We start from the raw sequence: 21,538 nt of genomic DNA, 5'->3' as shown, positions 1-21,538 counted from the left end.
TAACAATAATGAAAGTCTAAAAATCTCAAGAATATGGAAGATGCATATTCTACCCAAATAACCTTTCTTCCTAAGAATTAATTATAAGTAGTACTATAGGTAATCCAGGATCTTAAATCTAATATAACAATTCTCATGTTAAATTAGGACATCATTTTTGCTGTAATAAAACTATCTGTAGAAAAAATTCTCTAGTGTTGTCTTAAATAGAATAATATAGCTTTGATGTAGTTATTTTATTCTATTTCATTTATTTATTTTAATTTTATTTTCACTAGAGATCAGGTCAGTAGAATAACTGTTATCGAATCATCGTCTCTTTAGCATACTGTGTGAAAAGTAATATAGCTTTTCTCTCTGTGCGTGTGTATATATATGTGTGTGTGTGTGTGTGTGTAATCCAGATGATGACCTTGATATGAAGGTCGAAACGTCGGGAAATTAAAACAGTTATTTCTAACATGGTTGTAGAGTCCATAATTTGTGTAAAATGAAGTTCTCACATAATAGGTTGTACAAACTTTGCTCGAAATGCTTGTTGTATCCAGTAAAAAGCTATTTGCTTGTTACATGACTATCCACTTTCACAGAGGCTAAGTTTCTGCATTATGTCTTTTCTTTAGGTATTTCCATGAATGATGTTCCACTGAAATGATTGATCCCCATTTCAACACTTTCCTATAATCATGTATGAATTTTTTTTTTTTTTAAAATTATGTATGAATATATGCAGCTGCTGATCAACATCCATATAAGATTCAGCTCCAAACTTACCAAATCCATTTTTCATCCTCATCCTCTTCCTCTATTCCATATTCTTGTGTCATTCAGAACAGCCTACCCCATACTATTTTTTCCAATGAATTCAATCCCCAGCTCTTCAAGAAACAATAATTCCTTTCTTCTCTCTAACCACTTGTCACACATGGAACTGTCGTGTTATAAGTCATGAAACCAGTTGTCTGTGGGATAGATATACGAGTTTATGCTGAAGCACATAAAATGAATAATCCAATTAGGGAAGTAGATCTTAGAATTCCAACATGCAGTCATAAGATATAAAGGCATGCAGTCATAAGATATAAAGGCATGCAATCATTTTTATCCCCCTGAAAAGTGAAACTAGAGCGGACCTCACAAGATTAATTAAACAGTGTCAAATTGGAAGGGGCACCTGTATACTAGCTTTTTCTTCCAATGAAGAAAATTTATTAATGACATTTTAAATCAATCCTAATTCACTTTTCCTAAGTAAATAAGGATCAACATTTCAGTGGTCACATGTTGCGATTACCATCATCAATACCAGACCATGCAGCCAAAGACTCACTGCAGAAGGTACAGTGCAGCAGAAATGTATCAGAGGGATGATAGCAAGTGTGTTGTCCTGGTATAATCATGCAAAGAGGAGAGGAAGGTGTAGAAAGAGAAGTCTAGAATATGTGGATGCATTTACATTTGTGGACAGAAGAGAGTTGCATGCAAGAAATGGATTACATTTGAATGCAGAAGGACATGGGAAATTTCAGAGGATGTCATCTTCTGCACAAGTGAGTGTGTCAGGGTAGGAAAACTAGAACTGCAATGGTGGAATGAAGCAGGAATGACCTCAGGTGTGGAATAGTGGCTTGAGAAATGAGAGGTTGTACGTTATATTGCAGAGCAAGGTGGAATATGAAGAGAGCAATGATGGCTATAAGAATACTGGCAATGCACTGTTTTTCTGTATAGAAATGCTAGGATGTTAGGAATAAAGGGAATGAGTTTGTTGCATTGACTGACTCAATCTATCCAAAGATTGTCAGTATCAGTGAAACTTGGTTAACTGAGGAGGAGATGGTTCTAACAGGGATAGAAATAAAATAATATAGCATATTTAGGCAGGAAAGGGAAGTGGTAGTGGAGTGTTACTTATGATAAGAGATGAACTGTGCTCTCTCAGGATATACATTACAGTGGAAATAACACTAATGGCTTTAAGAGTATCTGGTGTGAGACAGACATTTATAAGACAAGATATTTAGTGGGATGGTGCTTTAGACTAAGGAATATAGATGGTAGTGAGCAGGAAATGTTGAGGCAAATTAGTTTGGCAAGTGCAAAGCAAGCGATTATTATGGAGAATTTCAACTATTGTAATATAATATGACTGACAGCAACAAGTATCTTTAAAGGTAACTGTGGCGTGACTAATAAACAATAAATAACACGATAGAGTTTAGAGATTAAACTCTAATCGTGTTAAAGATTAAAGATTTAAAGATTAAGATTAAACTCTAATCGTGTTAAAGATTAAAGATTTAAAGATTAAGATTAAACTCTAATCGTGTTAAAGATTAAAGATTTAAATATTAAACTCTAAAAGTTAATTACTGTGTAACCACAGTAATTAACTTTAATGAAATGAAAGTACAGATATTTTGTACTGAAAATAACAGTACATCATCAGTGCAATAGAAACAAGTAAATCAAAGAAACAGGAATACAAGGTACATACAACGATTGGTTTATCGTTTTGTTTCTAGCAACAACTATCATTGTTCCAACATGAATACAGTAATTAATTTAATGTTTTTTATTCTGCTTAGTTTTTTGTATGTACCAATTGTGAAGTTCTGATAACATCTCATGTGTAATTAATTTTTTTTTTTTTTTGTGTATAACTTTTGCTAGTATCCATGGTGATGAAACTTGTAGGGTTATATTCATTTATTTTATTAACATGTTCGCTGCCACGCTACTTCGGCATAGTCTGTTCCCGTACGCCGAGCAATTTCACTTCTTCAAGGTCAGTATGGTAATCTCGTTGCCGGCGGTAAGCGTCATATGAGTATACTCATAGTTGGCTTGTGCAGAGCATATACCATCTATGAGAATACACAGTTTTGATGCTAGCTCCACAAGACAAGCATTTTCACTTCTTCAAGGTCAGTACAGTAATCTCGTTGCCAGCGGTAAGTGTCATACGAGTATACTCGTAGCTGGCTTGTGTGGCTGGTTTACCAACTACGAGTATACTCGTAGTTGGTAAACCAGTTGGTAAACGTGTTAAATATGTTATTTGTCAAAAAAAAACATGTGATATCGATACTGAAAACTTTCTACAGGACTGCTAAACCACAGAAACTTATTTATAAAGTTGGGCAGAGGAGACAGAATGCAGAACTATGGAAACCTTTTTTTTTTGGATTTCTTGAGGGATAAATCTCAGTCGGCATGTGATTAAGGAAATACGAGAATTAAAAGTTTTGGATTTGGTTATAGCGTCAGAGGATTTGACTGTGACTAAGACATCATACTTGCCCCCCCACACACACACTTCTGGAGAGTTACCATCTAGTCCTGACTTGGAGGATGAATAGGTATGTAGAAGTATCAACACATAGAAAGAATTTATGTGGAATTATAAAGCAGGCAACTATCATAAACAAAGAAACCAGCTTGCAGCAGTACTGTGGATGAAAGAGTTCGAAGACAGAGAGGTTAGTAGTGCATAGAAGATACTTAAGAAAAAACTCGTTGCAACCAATTGCAGATTGTATACCTCAAGTGGAGAAGATAAAGCAATTTGTAGTCAAATGGATGACCAGAGAAATTGCAGATGAAAAAAGAGATTATGGAAAACATATAAAGAGAAATTTGGAGACCAGTTGCATGAGGAACATAAACTTCAGGCTAGGTAAGTGACTAGTATTGTAAAGAGAGAAAAACTGGAATATGAAAGGAGACTAGTGCTGCAATCCAAGGAGAAACCCAGAGTTTTTTCCCTATGTGGCAAGTAGAAGGAAAATATGATGATATAGTTAAGTTACGAGGGTGGTCTGAAAAGTTTTCGGCCTCGACCATAGATGGCAACAGTATCAGCAAGATTTTTTTTTTTTTCTAAGTTGGTACATCTGTCATAAGCATCCAAGTGAAATTGCAAGTCGTTCTATCAAGTAGTTTGTTTTATACAGCTGTCTGAAGCAAAAGTGTTGTCTATATCCCCTGAAATGGATAAAATTGAGTATCATGTGGTTATAAAATTCTTTGTAAAAGAAGGTTTAAAGCCAAAAGAAATTCATTCGAAGTTCATAAAACTTTATGGACACTCTTCTTCTTCATTTTTGACAATTAAGAAATGGGCTGCCGAGTTTAAACGTGGTCGTACCAGCCTTGAAGATGATTCACGTGAAGAACGTCCAAAAAGTGTAACACCACCAGAAATCATTGACCAAGTGCACAATATGGTATTGGATGCCCAGCAAGTCAAAGTGCATGAAATTTCTGAGACTATAGGTATTTCAAAAGAATGTGTAGGATATATTTTGCATGAAGAATTGCAAATGAAAAAGCTTTGCACAAGATGAGTGCCACGCTTGCTCGCAGCAGATCAAAAATGTACTTGCATTAAAATCTCTGAACAGTGCTTGGAGCGTAAGAATAAAACCGATTTTATTCTTACATCAACTGATTACTATGGATGAGACTTGGATTCAACATTACACACCAGAATCAAAACAGTGGACAGAAGCCAATTGTTCAGCGTCAAAGACAAAGTTGGTTCCATCAGTAGGAAAGGTCACGGCATCGGTGTTTTGGGATGCTAAAAGCATTTTGTTTATTAATTATCTTGAAAAGGGTAATATAATGACCGTGGAATATTATTCTGATCTTTTAGCCAGACTAGACAAAAAAATTCGTGATAAAAGACCCGGTTTGCAAAAGAAAAAAATCATCTTTCATCAGGACGATGCACCTGCCACAAAGGTGTTTTGGCAATGGGAAAAGTAAGGGATCTGCACTATGAATTGTTGGAATATCCATCATATTCCCCAAATTTGGCTCCCTCTGACTTCTATCTCTTCCCAAAACTAAAACTCTTCCTCTCTGGTCAGCATTTTTCTTCGAATCAAGAGATGATTGCAGCTGTAAAGGGGTATTTTGCAGATCTTACTGAGAACCACTACAGGGACAAGACAATGGTGCTGGAGCATCGCTGGAATAAATGTATTAGTCTTAAGGAAGATTATGTTGAAAAGTAAAAATAATTTTGAAATTATAAATTCGTTTTTTCATTGTTAGGCTGAGAACTTTTCAGGCCACCCTCATATTTAATGATTTCTTTATTAAAATATTCCATCTTGGTACAACAAACTTTATTCCTAGAGGGATAAGGAGTGGTGAAGTGAATGAAGAGGATGTATCACAAATACAGAGTATGCTAAATTTCGGTAAGGCAAGTTGCAAACTGTCTCCAATGAAATGATTAGTTTCTATCCTTACATGCACTCACCTTCATATTGCCAAAAATAGTCATCTCTTAAGAACTCAAGAAATTTATTTTTTGTAGTCAAAAGCTAACTCTTCATTCCAATCTATGTTACCATAATTAAAATCACCTATAATGATCACCTTTCCTTTGTTCACTAATCCACGTTACTTATACATTTTATCTCACCACCATCCACACTCTCTGGCATATAGCAAATATCCAACTAAATATCTCTCCCTGTCAATCTCCACCTTGCACCATATTGACTCAAAGCCTCTGTTGCTATTTCCCTCTTCCAGATGTAATTCCCCCACTATGATCACCAGCAACCCACCCTCCCCACTTCCATCTGGTCTTTTCTATCCTCACAAAAAATCATCATATCTTCCCATTTCTATTTCCATCAGGATTCTTATCCAACCATGCATCACTTATTTCAATAATTTTGGGGCAATAAACTCAATCAGCAAAATCATTTCATCTCCCTTATTTCTGGCATTTGTCAATAAACACAGCAATTATTCACTTTCTGCTCTATAACCATCCCAGTCATGCCAAACAGCCATTATCACCAGTTACCCTATATATCCCCTCAGATTCAACTACCCACTCCTCACATCCCAAACTATCCCTTTCCTATTCAGACCATCCTCTCTCTCTCTCTCACACACACACATTTCCTAGAGCTTCCAACATCCCCTCTCTTTATACCATGTCTCCCTACCCACGAAGAACCCCCCCGTTCCCTTGTCTATCTTGCATTCTTCTCTCATCTTTATTTCTCCCACTACTATTCCCATTTATAACCACTTCAGTCTCACTAATTCCTCTCTCTCTCTCCTGATCTTTCACTTCACTTCTTACTTCCTCTGATCTCCTGCTCACATCACTCATTACACATCTTTCTAGCAACCATCCCTCCAGCTAACTCACACTAAATCTATTTAAATGCACCTGTCACTTTTATACAAATCCATGCTTCCTTCAAATGTATTGCATACATTTACGATCTCCATTCTCTTCTGATATCACAGTTCTGCCATCATATTATTCATGATTCTTGCTCTCGGTGTCAACTCATCTCTATCATTCCTTGCCAACACACTTACCACCTTCCTATCACACTGCTATCTTTCACACTCCTCAACCACCTGATATCTCTCCATATATTCCCCTTATTATCCGACTAAATCATTTGTTCCAACCACCACCAGTAACTCACTTACTCGTCTACTTCTCATATCCAATGCCTCTCTCTGTTAATTCTCTCTTTTGGAAAAACAAACCTTATGGATCCTCACGTTTATCATACATCTAATGATGGAATCGCCATTAAAAGCCAGTATAAAGTAATTCATCACCTCTTTTTCACTGCTTTCCTTCATTCTATCCTTTTGCACGCTGTTTCGCTGCTATCCACAAACTTCACACTCAATCTCAATGTGCCTATTTTTCATCTCATTTCTCATTCTGATCAATTTGTTTTTCAAGTCTTGCATCCTGTCAATCACACTATCTGTCACTCCTGCAACTTTGCTATCTCTGGGTCTGTCACTCATTTTCTCATTCCTACCTTCATAAGATTCCACAGTGTCACTCACTTTCGTTTCATCAGCTGCACCTTCTTTCACTTCCACAGTCTTGCTCATTTTCGTTCTGTGGATTCATACAGTCTTTGCTCCCATGGTTATACTCTCTTTTGTTCTATTAGTCACTTTCACATTTATTGATAACTCGATCTAACAGAATATCACATTTTTGACATATCCATACCTTCTCCTATTCTGAGAACTTCTATTCTGAACTTCAACTACCTGTCTGCTATCAATTCTCATCCTGCCCTCCATAAAATGAGAAACTACATCAATCACCATTATCATCAAATTCCTGAAATATATCCTCAATAGGTATATAGGATATGATAGTACTACATGAAAAATTTACATAATTACTAACTTCCTATTTACAATTTTCCTCCAAATCAGTCTGTTACTTGTCAAGACTCCAACATTATCAGATCTTATATTTCTATCGTCTAAGGCAATTTGTACCATATTAATCCACCTATATCTTGGTTTTTCTCTGGGTCGTTTTCCTGCCAACCCGGCAGAGAACACTTGTTTTGCTAATCTTTCCTCGCCCATTCTGTTTAAGTGACCACACCACCTGAGATTAGCTCTACTAATGCATTCCTCGATGCTGACAATGTCAATTTCTTTCCTAATATCCTCATTTTTCATGCTATCTGTTCACGCCTCTAATCTTTCTCAGGACTCTCATATCTGCAGTCTCTAGTCTTTGGTTAAGTGTTTTACTTCTGACCCAGCTCTCAGGTCCATAAGTTAAAACTGGTTTGAACACTGTCTTGTGTACAGCTAATTCAGTGTTCTGACTAATTTCTCTCTTATTCCATATGAATTTATTCAATTGACTTCCTACCATACCAGCTTTATTGATTCTGTTGTCTATTTCCATATTTATTTTACCATCTTCACTAAAAATCATTCCTAAGTAGTTGAAATGTTTTACTTGTTCCACAGGTTCCCCAGATTTAACATTAAACCATCTTTCTGTACTTCCTTCAATTCTAACTGCTGACTTGCAACTCAAATAAAGACTAAATATTGCTTGATATAATGTCCCATTGACACCATATAACTGTAGCATATTGAATAGCTTCTCTCTCGGCACCTTGTCATATGCCTTTTCCAGATAGACAAAACTTAAATACAGATCTTTGTTATATTCCCATGCTTTCTCGACTATTTGTTGTAAAGTGAAGATCTGATCCTGACAGCCTCTGTTTAGCCTGAATCCAGCTTGTTCTTCACCAAGCTTTTCTTCCACAATTCTTCTCAACCGTTTCTCAAGTATACTTGCATAGATCTTGCCAGGAACACTCAGTAGGGAAATGCCTCTGTAATTCTCACATTCAGTTTTATTTCCCTTTTAATATATGGGTACAATTAGAGCTCTACTCCAATCATCGGGAATTCGTCCCTCTGTCCAGGCTTTCTGAACAATGCAGTGCAGCCACTGTAAGACTCTTATACCACCATACTTCAGCATTTCTGGTCGAATCTCATCTATTCCAGCTGCCTTTCCACATTTCAAGCCTTTGATGGCTTTTTCTACATCAAGTATGGATATGTATCCCTGACTGCATGCCTGGTCAGTGTTTTTTACCACTGTGCTGTCATCACTGCTTGTTTCATTTAGCAGTTTTTCAAAGTAATTACTCCATACTTCAAGGATATCTTTTTCTCCCGTTTTCATGTCACCTTTATCATCTCTAATTCCTTTTACAGCACTCATTCCTCAATTTCTAAGCTTCTTCAACAACCTCCAGAATATTTTGCTACCTTCTTGATATTTATTTTCTATTTTCTTGCCAAAGTCCTTCCATGACTTTTGCTTAGCTAGTTTTACACAGTGTTTAGCATTCTTGCATTTGTCTCTGTATTCTCTAAGAGCACAAGCTGACTTATTTGCCAGGAACTTTTGATATGTTTCCTTCACTGCCTGTTTAACTTCCTGTGTTCTTCCATGGAGTTCTGATTTTTCTATCCTTGGATAGAAAATATATTGGAGACAACCTCACCACATGACTCTCTGGCTGAATCAATCAGGGTTTTCTTCAAGGCTTGCCACTGAATCTCCAGGGTTTGGTTCCTGTTCTCAAACTCTTTCATTTTTTCTTCAATAACCTTTGTGTATTTTAGTCTACAGTTCATATCTGAGAGCTGCTCAACTTTTATTCACTTTAAAACTTTCTTACATATTATTCTTTTCAATATGAAATTCAATTTTATGCTGCTCAAGACTAAATAGTGATCACTTCCAATTTCAAATCCTCTGTACACTCTAGTGTCCTGCACCAGGGAGAAAACATCACTGTCAACAATAACATAGTCAATGAGACTTTTCTTATTCCTTGCCTCTTCTCTCCACTAGTAATAACCAGTCCGTGTCCTGAGCAGAAATCCAACAGGTATTTGCCATTATTATTATCTTTGCTCTTTTCTCCAAATTTTCCCAAAATATTTTTGTATATCTGACAATCATTTCCTACTCTGCTATTTAGATTCCTAACAAGGACCAACTTTTCCTCTTTCACTGTGTCAGTTGCTTTCTCTAAAGCATTAAAAAATTCCTGCACTTCTACCTTAGTAGAACCCCTCTGTGGGACCATAAGCACAAATAAGTCTCATTGTCCAATTCCCCATTCTGATATTTGTCCACATCACTCTACTTGAGACTGATTGCCATTCAAGATAAGCCTCGTATTTTGTGTTGAATACTATGGCTACTCCTCCTTTTCCTTGATTGTTATTGCCTGAATATAACATTTTGTATTTATTGCTCAGAAAGATCTCTCCAGTTTTTGTCTTTTTTGTTTCAGTCACCCCTATTATGTCGATCTGGAACTTATCTAATTCCTCAGCTGGCTCCATTTCTTTGCCATTCAGGCTTCTTATGTTGATAGTACTGATCTTTAACTCTGGTGATGTTGAGTTGGGGTGTGCTTTCAGATTTGTTCCAGTAGCTGACTTTTCGCTGTTTGCCCTTGTTTTCTGGCGAAAACAACGGAGGCCATGTTTAACCGGGGCGACGCCCCAGCCGGCATGAAATTTTGTCATGTCGTACCATTATTTTGTATATTGGTTTAAGCCAATAAGAATACAAGTTGGTCGGCTAAATCCCAAATTGCCAGCCCATCCTTGTTCATTCAGTATCCAGGTAGATACCCAACAGGGTGCACTACAAGAAGGTGAGGATTATACATTAGGTCAGAAGCCCTGGTCGGTTCTCTGCATTCCTTTGAAGGTTATGTGGAGGTCTCCTCTCAGTTATACAGTTATAGTTAAACTACATCAATTGGTATATAACTTTTTTCAGAAGTCTGTACATCTCTGTCATATCATCCATCTTCCTGTTCACAATTATGAGAAAAGATTGATCACAATCTTTTCTCATAATCTAGATTCCAAATTTCCAATATCATCTTTAACACTCTTTAACACGTAGAACCCACATTATTTCAGACATTAAATATATTGTGTTAGGGTTAGGGACCACGAGATGGCGGCACATTTGAGCCGTCTCTCTTCACTGTGTACCGCTTAATTAGTGATAGCCTAGGGCCATCTATCTCTGATTGGTACCAGTGGAGATTGAACTGCCCACTCAGTCTCCAAAAGTTAGATAGGGCTAAATGGCCTCGCCTACTCCCCGTATACGGGAATAAAAAGGCGTTTGCTGATTTTTTTTTTTTTTTTTTTTTCTTTAGCACTCTCACTACTGCATCTACATTACCTCATATTGTTTAGTTCATTACTTTCTTCATCAGCAATACAGAACTTGGTATGTGAATATGACCTTTTCAATCCACAGTAGTGAGACCTTGCACATTTGGCATTCTCATACTATACAAATTAAAGGCATGAGAAGTTTTAGAATTGTTTATACAGGTTTACAATTCAAATTAACAAAGTTATAACTAAGAAATCTGAAAGGCATGACTACTCCATAAAAAAACTTCCATTATGATCCAAAAGAGTGGATATATGAGAATTCAATGACGTTTACTTATCTCCAGACAGTGGGTGTGTGCTTAAATGATAATGTCAACTGCAATATTTGCATTATTTATAGTGATTTTTCCTTCGGAATGCACTAAAAAAAAGATCACCAAATCCAGTTTACCATGATTTTCCAAGACAGTTCCCCCCCCCAGTTGATATGAGTGCAATTCCACACTGCCTATTAGCAACAAGTTCCTTCCCTTTCACATCTGTCCCTTAGTATGGGTTGAGTCCCCTAATGTGGATTTTGCAATGAATAATGCAGCCAGCTTGTTACTTCTCTGCTACATCCCCTAAGGGCAGGTATTCATGACTGTAGATCTGGTGCGTGGGTTCACGGGCCAGTTTGTCTGTTCTGAGGGATGAAAAACTCGAGTTTCTGAGTGAAGAAATCCTCTACTTCTGTATGAGACCAGCTAGCTCACCTTTAGTTGAAAGAGACCAGATAAAGGTTCTTCATGTCATGGACGGAAATTGAAGCCAGGTCTTTCTGACCAAAGGGCTTCGCCTATATGACTGAGCTACAGAGGCTCATTAGCAACAAGTATGTATGTTGTTATTACTATTCATGACCTCCATGGAGTCACAAGACTCATCATGGAAGTCTATCTTAGGCAAAACAAAATCTATCATACCACTCTTCAAACCCATTCACTATCGTATCAGGTAATGAATTGCATGATTCAACCACCTTCCATGCAGAAAAGCCACTTTCATCCTCCTCTCTCTCTCTCTTCTGGTCATAGTTCTTAGTGTTGAAGCAATCCTTGGAATTATCTTTGAAATATGTCCCTAAACTTAATTTTTTTTTTTTTCAAGTAGCCCTCCAGGATCCTTTGCATCCCTACAGTATAATTACATCAATAAAGAGTATTCAGCCTCCTATTGGTGGATCCCAAATTTTAAGAATACATTTAGTTGCATTATGTCGATATTCTCATTCATTTATCAATCTGTTTAGCTTATTCAAATACTCAGAAGGGCTACCATAGTGGCACTACTACTAATAACCCTTCCAAGCTTCACTTCATCTGTAAATAACTGAATATCAACCTTCCATCCATAATATGATTGAGTATTATGGATGGAAGGTCCCAGGATTGATCCTATGGAACTCCATTTGTAACCTTCCTTTTCCTTGATATATCTCCCCTGTACACAACTCTCTGACATCAGACAGCTAAATTCTACTCCAGTTCACTAACATGATATCTAACTGTTGCAACTTAACATATCATATGGTACCCTATCAAACACCTTTGCAAAAAAAAGGCAGTACATGCCTTTTTCCTCATGAACTGCTCTTGACTTTATCATAAAAGGAAAGCAAATTATTGACAAGAGTACCCCCCCTTAACAAACCATTCTGACTTTCACAGAGAATATTAAGGGCAAGACATCTCAGTTCCCTGGTGTATAGCAACATCCCTAAATATATTGTCTTGGTTACCTCACACCACCCATTTGCTTTTCCTATCTTGCTGAAATATACTACATCCTTGTACTTCTGTTCCTGTCAGAACATTATCTTCTATTAATATAATTATGGCTATTATTTTAATACATTGGCTAACACCACTCAAAAAAGGGGTGTATATATATATATATATATATATATATATATATATATATGTGTGTATATATATATATTTTTTAGGGCATTATGGGCGAGTATAGAAGGCAATATGGCAGAATAAAAGAGGTGGAAAAAATTTTGTACATACCTTGTTTATGGTTCTATGATGCCTTCCAATTCCAAGATCTTGCTGAAGGTTGTTTATAAATGGGGAGAAGAGAGAAGGAGGGGGGAAAAACATGGGGGTACGTTTTGACGTGGGAAATAAGATTGGAAACCCAGGTTACTATTAATAATATATATATATATATATATATATATATATATGACAGAATGATCATTGACTTGGTTAACATACATAGTTTTATGAAAAAATTGAATGACTAGAACCGAGATTTAATTAAAAAGGTTTTAATATAAACACACTACTAGTTTCGGCCTGTAACAGCCTTCTTCAGGTGACATTATAAAAGAAAAAAACACTAAACATTGAGGGTTAAAAGACTATGAACAACATAGACAGTCTTTATACATAATTAGCATGAAAACATTGTAGTTGTATTTGAAGCTGTTCTTTCATTTGTTGCATTGTTGGGAGAGTGTATGCTTGCTGCATCACGTGAACGCCAGTACATGATTACAGCTGAATGACTATCTGGGAGGTTGTAGCTTAAGTTGTTATTTAGATGAACAGGACTGAAGATGATTTCTCTCGATTCCACAATTTTTCTCTCTATTTCGTCACTGCAACGGAAGATGTTTGTAGATTTTTCCCAGCAGACTTTGTGACTTTGGTTATCATCATTAGGATTAGCCGAGAAAAGGATATGACTTGATAATGCACTCGCTCGCTGTCTCTTGTAAGTAATGTCTCTCATGTGTTCTTCCATACGCATTTCAACAGATTTGTCTGTCTGCCCGAAATAAGGAATATCGCAGTCACAAACTAAAAAATATATATATATTATTTTGTTTAGGGCCGCATTTTTTGTGTGTGTGTGTGGGGGGGGAAACGAAGGGGAAGAATATCCTTATGTGGAAGCTGGGACAGGGGTTAACGGGGTGTGGACCGTTTCGGACGTCTTCTGAAATTATCTTCTGTTAACCATGTTTCATTAATTCCGATAATCTTTTGGACAGGTTGAGGATATCAATTAATTTCCTTTATTCCTGATACTCCTGGCATTTGTATAAATAAACATCAATACATTATCAGCATTTCTATACCTATTATTATCTCCAGAGTCCGTTTCACTCTGCAATATACTATATTCTCCCATCTTCCAGGTGACTATTCCCACAAGAGGCCACTACTACTATTATCCACTCTGGTAACTCTAGTTTCTCAGTCCTAACACTCTCACTTGCTCAGAGAACAATAATTTCTCCAAATGTCTATGTCCTTCCATGTTCAAATGCAGTTTGTCTCTTGAATACAGTTATCTTCTATTCTCAAATGCACTCCAAGCATCCACATATTCCAGACTTCTCTTTTGATACATTATCATTATCACATTATTGTAATTGCTGAACTGCTCCTTAATTCTACACTATCATATCTAGGCAACATGCTCACTATCTTCCTTCCACACTTTTCTGCTGCACAATTCCTAACATTAACCTAAGATCTCTTGCCATTTATTTGCCTTCCTTCTCAATTCCATAACTTTTGCTCTCAACTCCTCTTGTTCGCCTCACATCAGTTAGCCTTCCTAGTCTCCCAAAAGTCACACTACCTAATGTCAAGTTCATTGCCCCATTATCGCTGCCAATAAAACCAAAGATAGTGATATTGATGCTGAAGTAACCCAGCTGTACTTGGGAAGAAAGCAAGCTGAGCCACAAGATGTCATGCCAGAACACAAATATTAAATAAAAATTTTATTCAATGTACTCGTATTTTTTCATATCAACCAAATTTTGAACCACTAAACTGTGTGTATTTAGGTATTACTTAAGAGATATTCATTTTTGTTTCCTATTAGCTAGAGAGAAAAAAACAAATCTTCAGTTTTTCATCTAGTCTCACATGATAAAAGATATATCATGAAGATAGCATCAAATAATACACAAGTACAATAAAGCATTTAATAGCCACATGCTGTATGCATATATTTGTACTCAGAGTGCAAAAGTGTGGGTTTGGGGATTTCAGAACATCCAAACAATTTTTATTCCTAAATTTTAAATATAAAAATTTAAGAGATTTGAATATAAAACTTCACACCACTGAATATGCTGAAAGCTGTGAATGTGTGGCAGATACTGAAAGCTGATTTAATATGCTATGATCAACAGTTGATCACTAATAACATCAGGATAGCAGGCAAGTTGCCAAACCTTCTCTCTCTTCAAAAAAAAAGTAGAGGAACTTCGACTCCCTAATCAAATACGAAACTGACCTTTGTCAAGTAAAACTGACTATCTTATACGTAATACTTGTCACCCATCTCACAGAACGTGTGGTGTTATTATTCAAGTTAACAAACTGTGGTAATTTCACTCAATGTTATGTATTGTGAATATAATCAATAGGTGTTCCCTTGCAGATTATAAACACTATAGCTTAATGCAGCTATAGCTTTATCACAAAATATTTGATTTTATGATTATGCTCAAAATTATTTTGGACTCAAGATTATGCTGAATGTTTTGGTTGTAAATGTTACTTGGTTTCCCTTAGAATGAGAACTTTTTTTGCAGAACAAAACCATCCTGATATCTTGACTAATCTGTACAAAAGATTGAAGTGATGCCTAGCAAGATTGAGGTCATCATCCTGCTAGGCATCACCACCATCAAAGTAAAAATATAATACACAGGGAAATTAATATAACAAAAATTCTTAAAGATATAATTTCACTTCAGCTTACGTTCACATACTGGTGGTGCATACGACCATTGTCCAACACTAGTGCATACAATAACAGGAACACCTATGCGATGATATCCTGGTTCACATTCAAATCTCAAAACTGTTCCATATCTGTTGCCTTCGCCATTCAAAGTCACTCGCACAGCATTTGGAGTGTCTGGTAGTGGTGGACAAGATGAAGCCAAACAAGTCGGAAGACGTTCCCATTTTCCATCCTCCAAACATCGAATAGTTTCTGTGGGCCTGCCACTAGGAAAACCAAATCCAGCATAGCACTGATAAGTTGCTTGGCCACGGTATGTTACATTCGTTGATGCTACAGCAAAACCATTATTAATCTGAGGGACTGGTCCACAGTATCTCTCTGAAAAACAAAGCAACAAAAAAGTAGAATTGTATGGCACTATAACATTTAAGCATAATGAAAATTTTAAACAATTAAATCGCTTAATTTATTTGACTATTTATGTAATTCATTTAATTTTTAAATAATTTTAAAGCAAAATTCAAATAATATTACATATAGAAAATGTAAATTCTACACTTAAATAATATGAAATTTATACAGCAGAATTACCTTGAGGGTAATTCTGCTGTATAAATTTTAAATTATCCAATGCATTTTTTTGTATAAATTCCACCCATAAAAGGCGAGGGACTATCAAACACCAAATGGTGAAAAAGCATTAGAAGACTTTTTTTTTTTTTTTTTTTGAATGATTTAAGATTATAGTTGGTGGGAAAGGCCAACATCAGTAGTCCATTCCACAAAGGGATGGATGAGGAGGAAGTAGCTTGTGTGATGTTTCAAAGTTAGACTGCAAGATGATGACTGGTTTTAACATGGATGTTCACAACTTTCAAAATGAGGATGAAACAATAAATGAAAGCTATAATAATCACTGCTCATAGAAATAAAATCAGATAAGGCACACAGTAGCAAGAGAAGAATTGTTAATTAGTCTATATGCTCTCTGAAGAAGAGCATCTAGAATTTTTAAAATTAGTTTTTTGGGCATCCTCCATAATGTCAAAGCAGTATTCCATCACTAGGCAGATCTAGAGTGTAAACAATTTTAGAGGAGAAATAATGTCTGGAATAGAAGAAAAAGTCCTGATTTTTGGATGCTAAGGCATTTTAGTAACAACTTATTTGGTTGTATTTTTCTAGACCTATACAAAAAGCCTTGTTCGGACTCTCCTGGGACAGACAGAATTGGAAAGAGTTCATTCGGCCTCATCATCATCCATATAGATGATAGAAGAAGAAGAATATAAAAAAGCCACAAGATTCACTGCTGGAAATCCTCACATTTACAGGCTACATCCATCACCTTTTGCTTAAAATACTGATGCACTCATTACAAATGCTGGCAACATTTTGTACAATCCCTTTGTGTGTCATCTCCTGCCTAGGAGGTTGGCTAACATGATGCGACTCATGGTTGACTATGGGCATAACGACATGCACTGAGGATACTACCTTGAGCAAAAAATGTACTGTCTATTTACAGAAAGATGTTAAATATCCATTATATTTTAAGCCAAATATATTGAAGCTACAAAGATTTTGCTACAAAATCTACAAAGTATTGAAGCTACAAAGTAAGAAAGGACTTATATAAGTACAACCTTTGGCATTGGATATGACTAGATATAGCACTACTTAAAACAATGGACTTGTCCAGAAGATGATATATTCATCTTCCATTAACACATTTAACAAAGGTTTCATTTACCCTGACAGCTGTTTTGAACTATCCAATTCTGCTCCAAGGTCAGGCAGAAATGATACAAGGCAGCAATCCCATATCAGAAAGTTGTATCTAACCTAAGTGACATCACAGTCGGTGCATAAATCATAAATATTGACAAAGAGCCTAAAGGCTTCAGCTGGTCAAGTAATACTATTTAAAGAAAGGACATTAAATATATACTTTTTTTTTTCCAGCAAAATACGAGACCATCCAGAAACTAAGTTCTGATTGTGCATACTGGTGGAGCAAATGGTAGGAGTGGGGATGTGTCAGTACAGTAATACTACAGGAGACGAACAGTAGCACAACACACATGTTGTCAGTTCTCAGTCTGCGTTTATAAGTTCACCACTCTATCATAAAGTGAGTAAGAAAACCAAAAATCCCAATAGTTGTGATTAGAAATAGTCAGCAATAAAATTTCTGAATGCCAGAAATGTTTGTCAAGCTGAAATTTATCAGCAAGTTGGTGAACTGTATGGAGAAAATGTCACAAGCAAGGGAATGTGAGAAGATAATGCAGGATGTATAGTGAAGGGAGGATGAAAGTACATGATGAAGAGTGAACTGGCTGCCTACTGTGATTCACTGCTGATCTGCTTAACTAGATGAATGAAAAGATTTAAGATAGCATGACCACACTATGACAGTGTGGTTCAAAAATTTAAGAAAGAAATTAAAGCAAAGGCTTTCCTTTGTGTAGATCATGTGTACTATGTTTAGGGACAGCTGCTTTGTTGACTTTATTCCTCAGGGAAGGATGATAAATGCAGATGTCTACTGTGAGGCACTAAAAAAAAAATGCAGCGAATTATTTGTAGCAAAAGGTGAGGCCTCCTAAGCTTTGTTGCAAAGAACATCAGTCATATATCAAATATCATGAGCCTGAACAGTATGGCATTATTGAATATGCCATCTCCACCAAGCATATAGAGTTCACTGGAATAAGACAAGAATCCTTCATAAAACTGATTTCTGACAGAGCTTCTTTATAAAGAAACTTGTGAAATGTCACTTCATTGTCCTAACCTAAGTATATTCAATGGTCTATGTTTAACTCTTTTATTGGAGATAGGAGGTTTAAAATCAGCTTATCTTTACTCATTTTAAATTATATATAATTTTTTTTTAGTTAGGAAAATATTAACCATTTTTGCAATCTTATGCCAGCTACTAATGTGGTGCTTTTCGAACTTTCTGAATTAATTGCTGTTCCATTTTTGAACTGAAGATACTTCTGAAACATAGGCAAAAATTTTACTAATAAATATCATTTTCTACATGATTTTTTAATTTTTTGTATTTTATTTTGGTTGGAAAGTGGGTACATTATCTACTTGGCCAACTTCTACAATCTTCTACATCTATAGTTCACATCTGAGTTGTTCAATTTTGATTCCTTTTAATTTCTTTTTAGTGCCTATTTTTTTTATATCCCTTTTCCATGGGATAATCATTTTTAACTTATTCAATACTACGTGGTAGTCACTTTCTATGTCAAATCCCTAGTCTACCTCTGGATCATGTACCAACTGAAGACACTACTATTAATATTATTATACAGGCACCTCCATGGAGTCTAAAGACTCGTTGCCGGAGACCCAAACTATCCACACAATCTATTATACCTCTCTTAGAAGCCATTAACAGACAAAGCACTCATAACTGACTCTGGCAACCCATTCCACTCATTCACTGCTCTGCAAACAAAAAAAATCTAGTTCTCTCACCCCTACTAACCACACCTTTATTCAACTTCTGGGGGGGTGACCTCTTGTTCTAGTCCCTAGTCAGGTGACGAAACATTTCCCCTGCATCAATACTTTAACCACCCAACCGGCCAAGACGTATATATACGTCCAGGTTATCATGGTTGCGAAGCGCATATTAAATTTGTAATACCATTGATATTACATTGAAATATATGATGGATACGAAGTAAGGAGTGATGTATTTTATCCATATTGACGGCAACGTGGTTAAACCCTTTAAGCAACCAAAATGTTTCTATTGTATCCTTTCTTTTTCTCCTATCTACCAACTTCTGCAATCCACACATCCTCAATCTATTCTCACAGAGAACATTCCACAGATGACTCACTATCTTGGATGCTTGCCTCAGAATCTTTTCCACCAGCTTCCTCATCCCCCGAGAAACCCAGCAGACCACACCTGAGCACACTTGTGGATATACTAAGGCCTTATAAAGTGGAATAATAACTTCCTTATCTCTACTTGTTAGTGTGTTCTTCAATAGCCATGTAACTGTATGAACCACCTTAGCAATATGTCCTTTAAACGTTAACTCTCTGTCTACCACCACCACTCCTAAAACTCAAGATTCATATATTTCCTGGAGTAAGGTTCCATCAATGTAGTACACAGCTTGTAATCTAATTATCCCAAAATGCATAACTTTACATTTCTACACATTAAACCGACACCCGTGTTCTTTTGTCCATACTGACAGCCTATTAAGCTGCAAGCTCTCCACTGATTAACTATGACTACCTAATTTTGCATCATCAGCAAACAACTTAATATTTCCTTTTAGGTTATTTCCTATGTCATTTATGTACAAATTAAACAGTAGTGGGATTAAAATTAAACAGTAGTAGTATTAAGGTGGGGGGGATGATATGATCAATATGATTTTGGTTTTCAAGAGTTACAACACTATGTTGTAAGATAGTGTTAGTAATTACTAGTTCATGTTCTGAGTAAAAATCAGACAGTCTGGTTGGCCAAGGAGTTAGTGTATCTACTCTCCAACCAACAGGTTATATGTTTGAATCCCAAAACAGAAATGGACATTTGTGATCTTGAACTGGGTAATTAATTTCACTGACTGGAGTGAGACCAGTGCCCAGCTTATCTGGGCACGTGATAAGCTGGGCACTGGTCTCACACATTTTTTTCAAGACACGTGAAGTGGCTTGAAAAAAATTTCTGTCTTGAGAATAGGATTTCTGTATTACAAAAAAAAATAAAATAAAAATACAAAAATATATAAAATTAACAGAAACAGAAAAAAAAAATCCTTAGCTTACTCATAGTACCAATTTACTACTAGGTTTCAACCTTTTGTGGGTGCAAGTCACACACACAGACACACACATAAAATCATAAACCTGCCATTTTCTCCAAATTTTCTGGAAATATTTTTGTATGTCCAAGGGGCGCTTAAGGGTCAAAGCTGTATAACTGAGAGACCTCCACATAGCTTTTAAAGGAATGCGGAGAACCGACCAGGACTTCTGACCTAATGTCCAATCCTCACCTTCTCGTGGTACACCCTGTTGGATATCTCCCTGGATACTGAACGAACAAGGATGGGCTGGCAATTTCGGATTTAGCCGACAAAATTGTATTTTTATTGGTTTAAACCAATATAGAAAATGATGGTACAACATGACAAAATTCCATTTTTGCCAGGGAACCAGGGCGAACAGCGAAAAGTCAGCTACTGGAACAAATCTGAAAGTACACCACGACTCAACATCACCAGAGTTAAAGATCAGTACTATCAACATAAGAAGCCTGAATGGCAAAGAAATGGAGCCAGCTGAGGAATTACATAAGTACCAGATCAACATAACAGGGGTGACTGAAACAAAAAAGACAAAAACTGGTGAGATCTTTCTGAGCAATAAATACAAAATGTTATATTCAGGCAATGACAATCAAGGAAAAGAAGAGGTAGCCATAGTATTCAACACTAAATAGGGGTCTCATCTTCTTGAATGGCAGGCAGTCTCAAGTAGAATGATGTGGGCAAATATCAGAATGGGGAACTGGATAATGAGACTTATTTGTGCCTATGGTCCCACAGAAGGCTCTACTAAGTAGAAGTGGAGGAATTTTTTGAGACTCTAGAGAAAGTTACTGACACAACAAAAAAGGAAAAGTTGGTCCTTGTTGGGGATCTAAATAGCAGAGTAGGAAGTGATTGTCAGACATACAAAAATATTTTGGGAAAATTTGGAGAAAAGAGCAAAGCTAATAATAATGGCAAATCTTCTTCTTCTTCTGCAGCTTCTCCCACTTAAGTGGGGTCACTGTTTATTATGAGTCTCCTCCACACCTTCCTGTCTTGGGCTGTCACCACATCCAAGTTCTTCATCTTCAAGTCCTCTTCTACCAGCTCCCTCCATCTCTTCTTTGGCCGCCCACGCTTCCGCCTTCCTTGCACATCCATCTGCATGACCCTTCTTCCCACATATTCGTCCTCCCTCCTCATCACATGACCAAACCATCTCAACCTTGCCTCCTGTATCTTCGCTCCTAAGTTCGTAACTTTCACTGTTCCCCTGACATAGTCATTTCTCAGATGATCCTTTCTGGTCACACCGCACATCCACCTAAGCATTCTCATCTCTGCTACTTCCATCCTGCTAATGTTATTTTTCCTCAGGGCCACAGTTTCTATAGCATATGTCATAGCTGGCCTCACTACTGTCCTATAAATTTTGCCTTTCAGATTGATCGGCA

At 36.5% G+C, this 21,538-nt stretch overlaps 1 protein-coding gene across 1 annotated transcript in view; it reads right to left on the bottom strand.

The window, feature by feature from the left end:
* LOC150104294 (uncharacterized) overlaps positions 1 to 21,538 on the bottom strand; it is a 636,238-nt gene that overhangs the window by 494,385 nt on the left and 120,315 nt on the right. Inside the window, exon 13 of the mRNA XM_090396452.1 lies at positions 15,289 to 15,654. Within this exon, the coding sequence (XP_090252578.1) occupies positions 15,289 to 15,654 (366 nt within the window). The remainder of the gene's footprint in view (positions 1 to 15,288; positions 15,655 to 21,538) is intronic.

The sequence above is a fragment of the Typopeltis vanoorti genome, chromosome 8 (assembly GCF_054136105.1).
Source record: "Typopeltis vanoorti isolate ZY-2024b chromosome 8, IOZ_Tvanoo_1.0, whole genome shotgun sequence".
NCBI classification, from domain to species: Eukaryota; Metazoa; Arthropoda; class Arachnida; order Uropygi; family Thelyphonidae; genus Typopeltis; species Typopeltis vanoorti.
The sequence above is the reverse complement of the archived record's forward strand: the minus strand, read 5'-3'. Positions and strand labels throughout refer to the sequence as shown.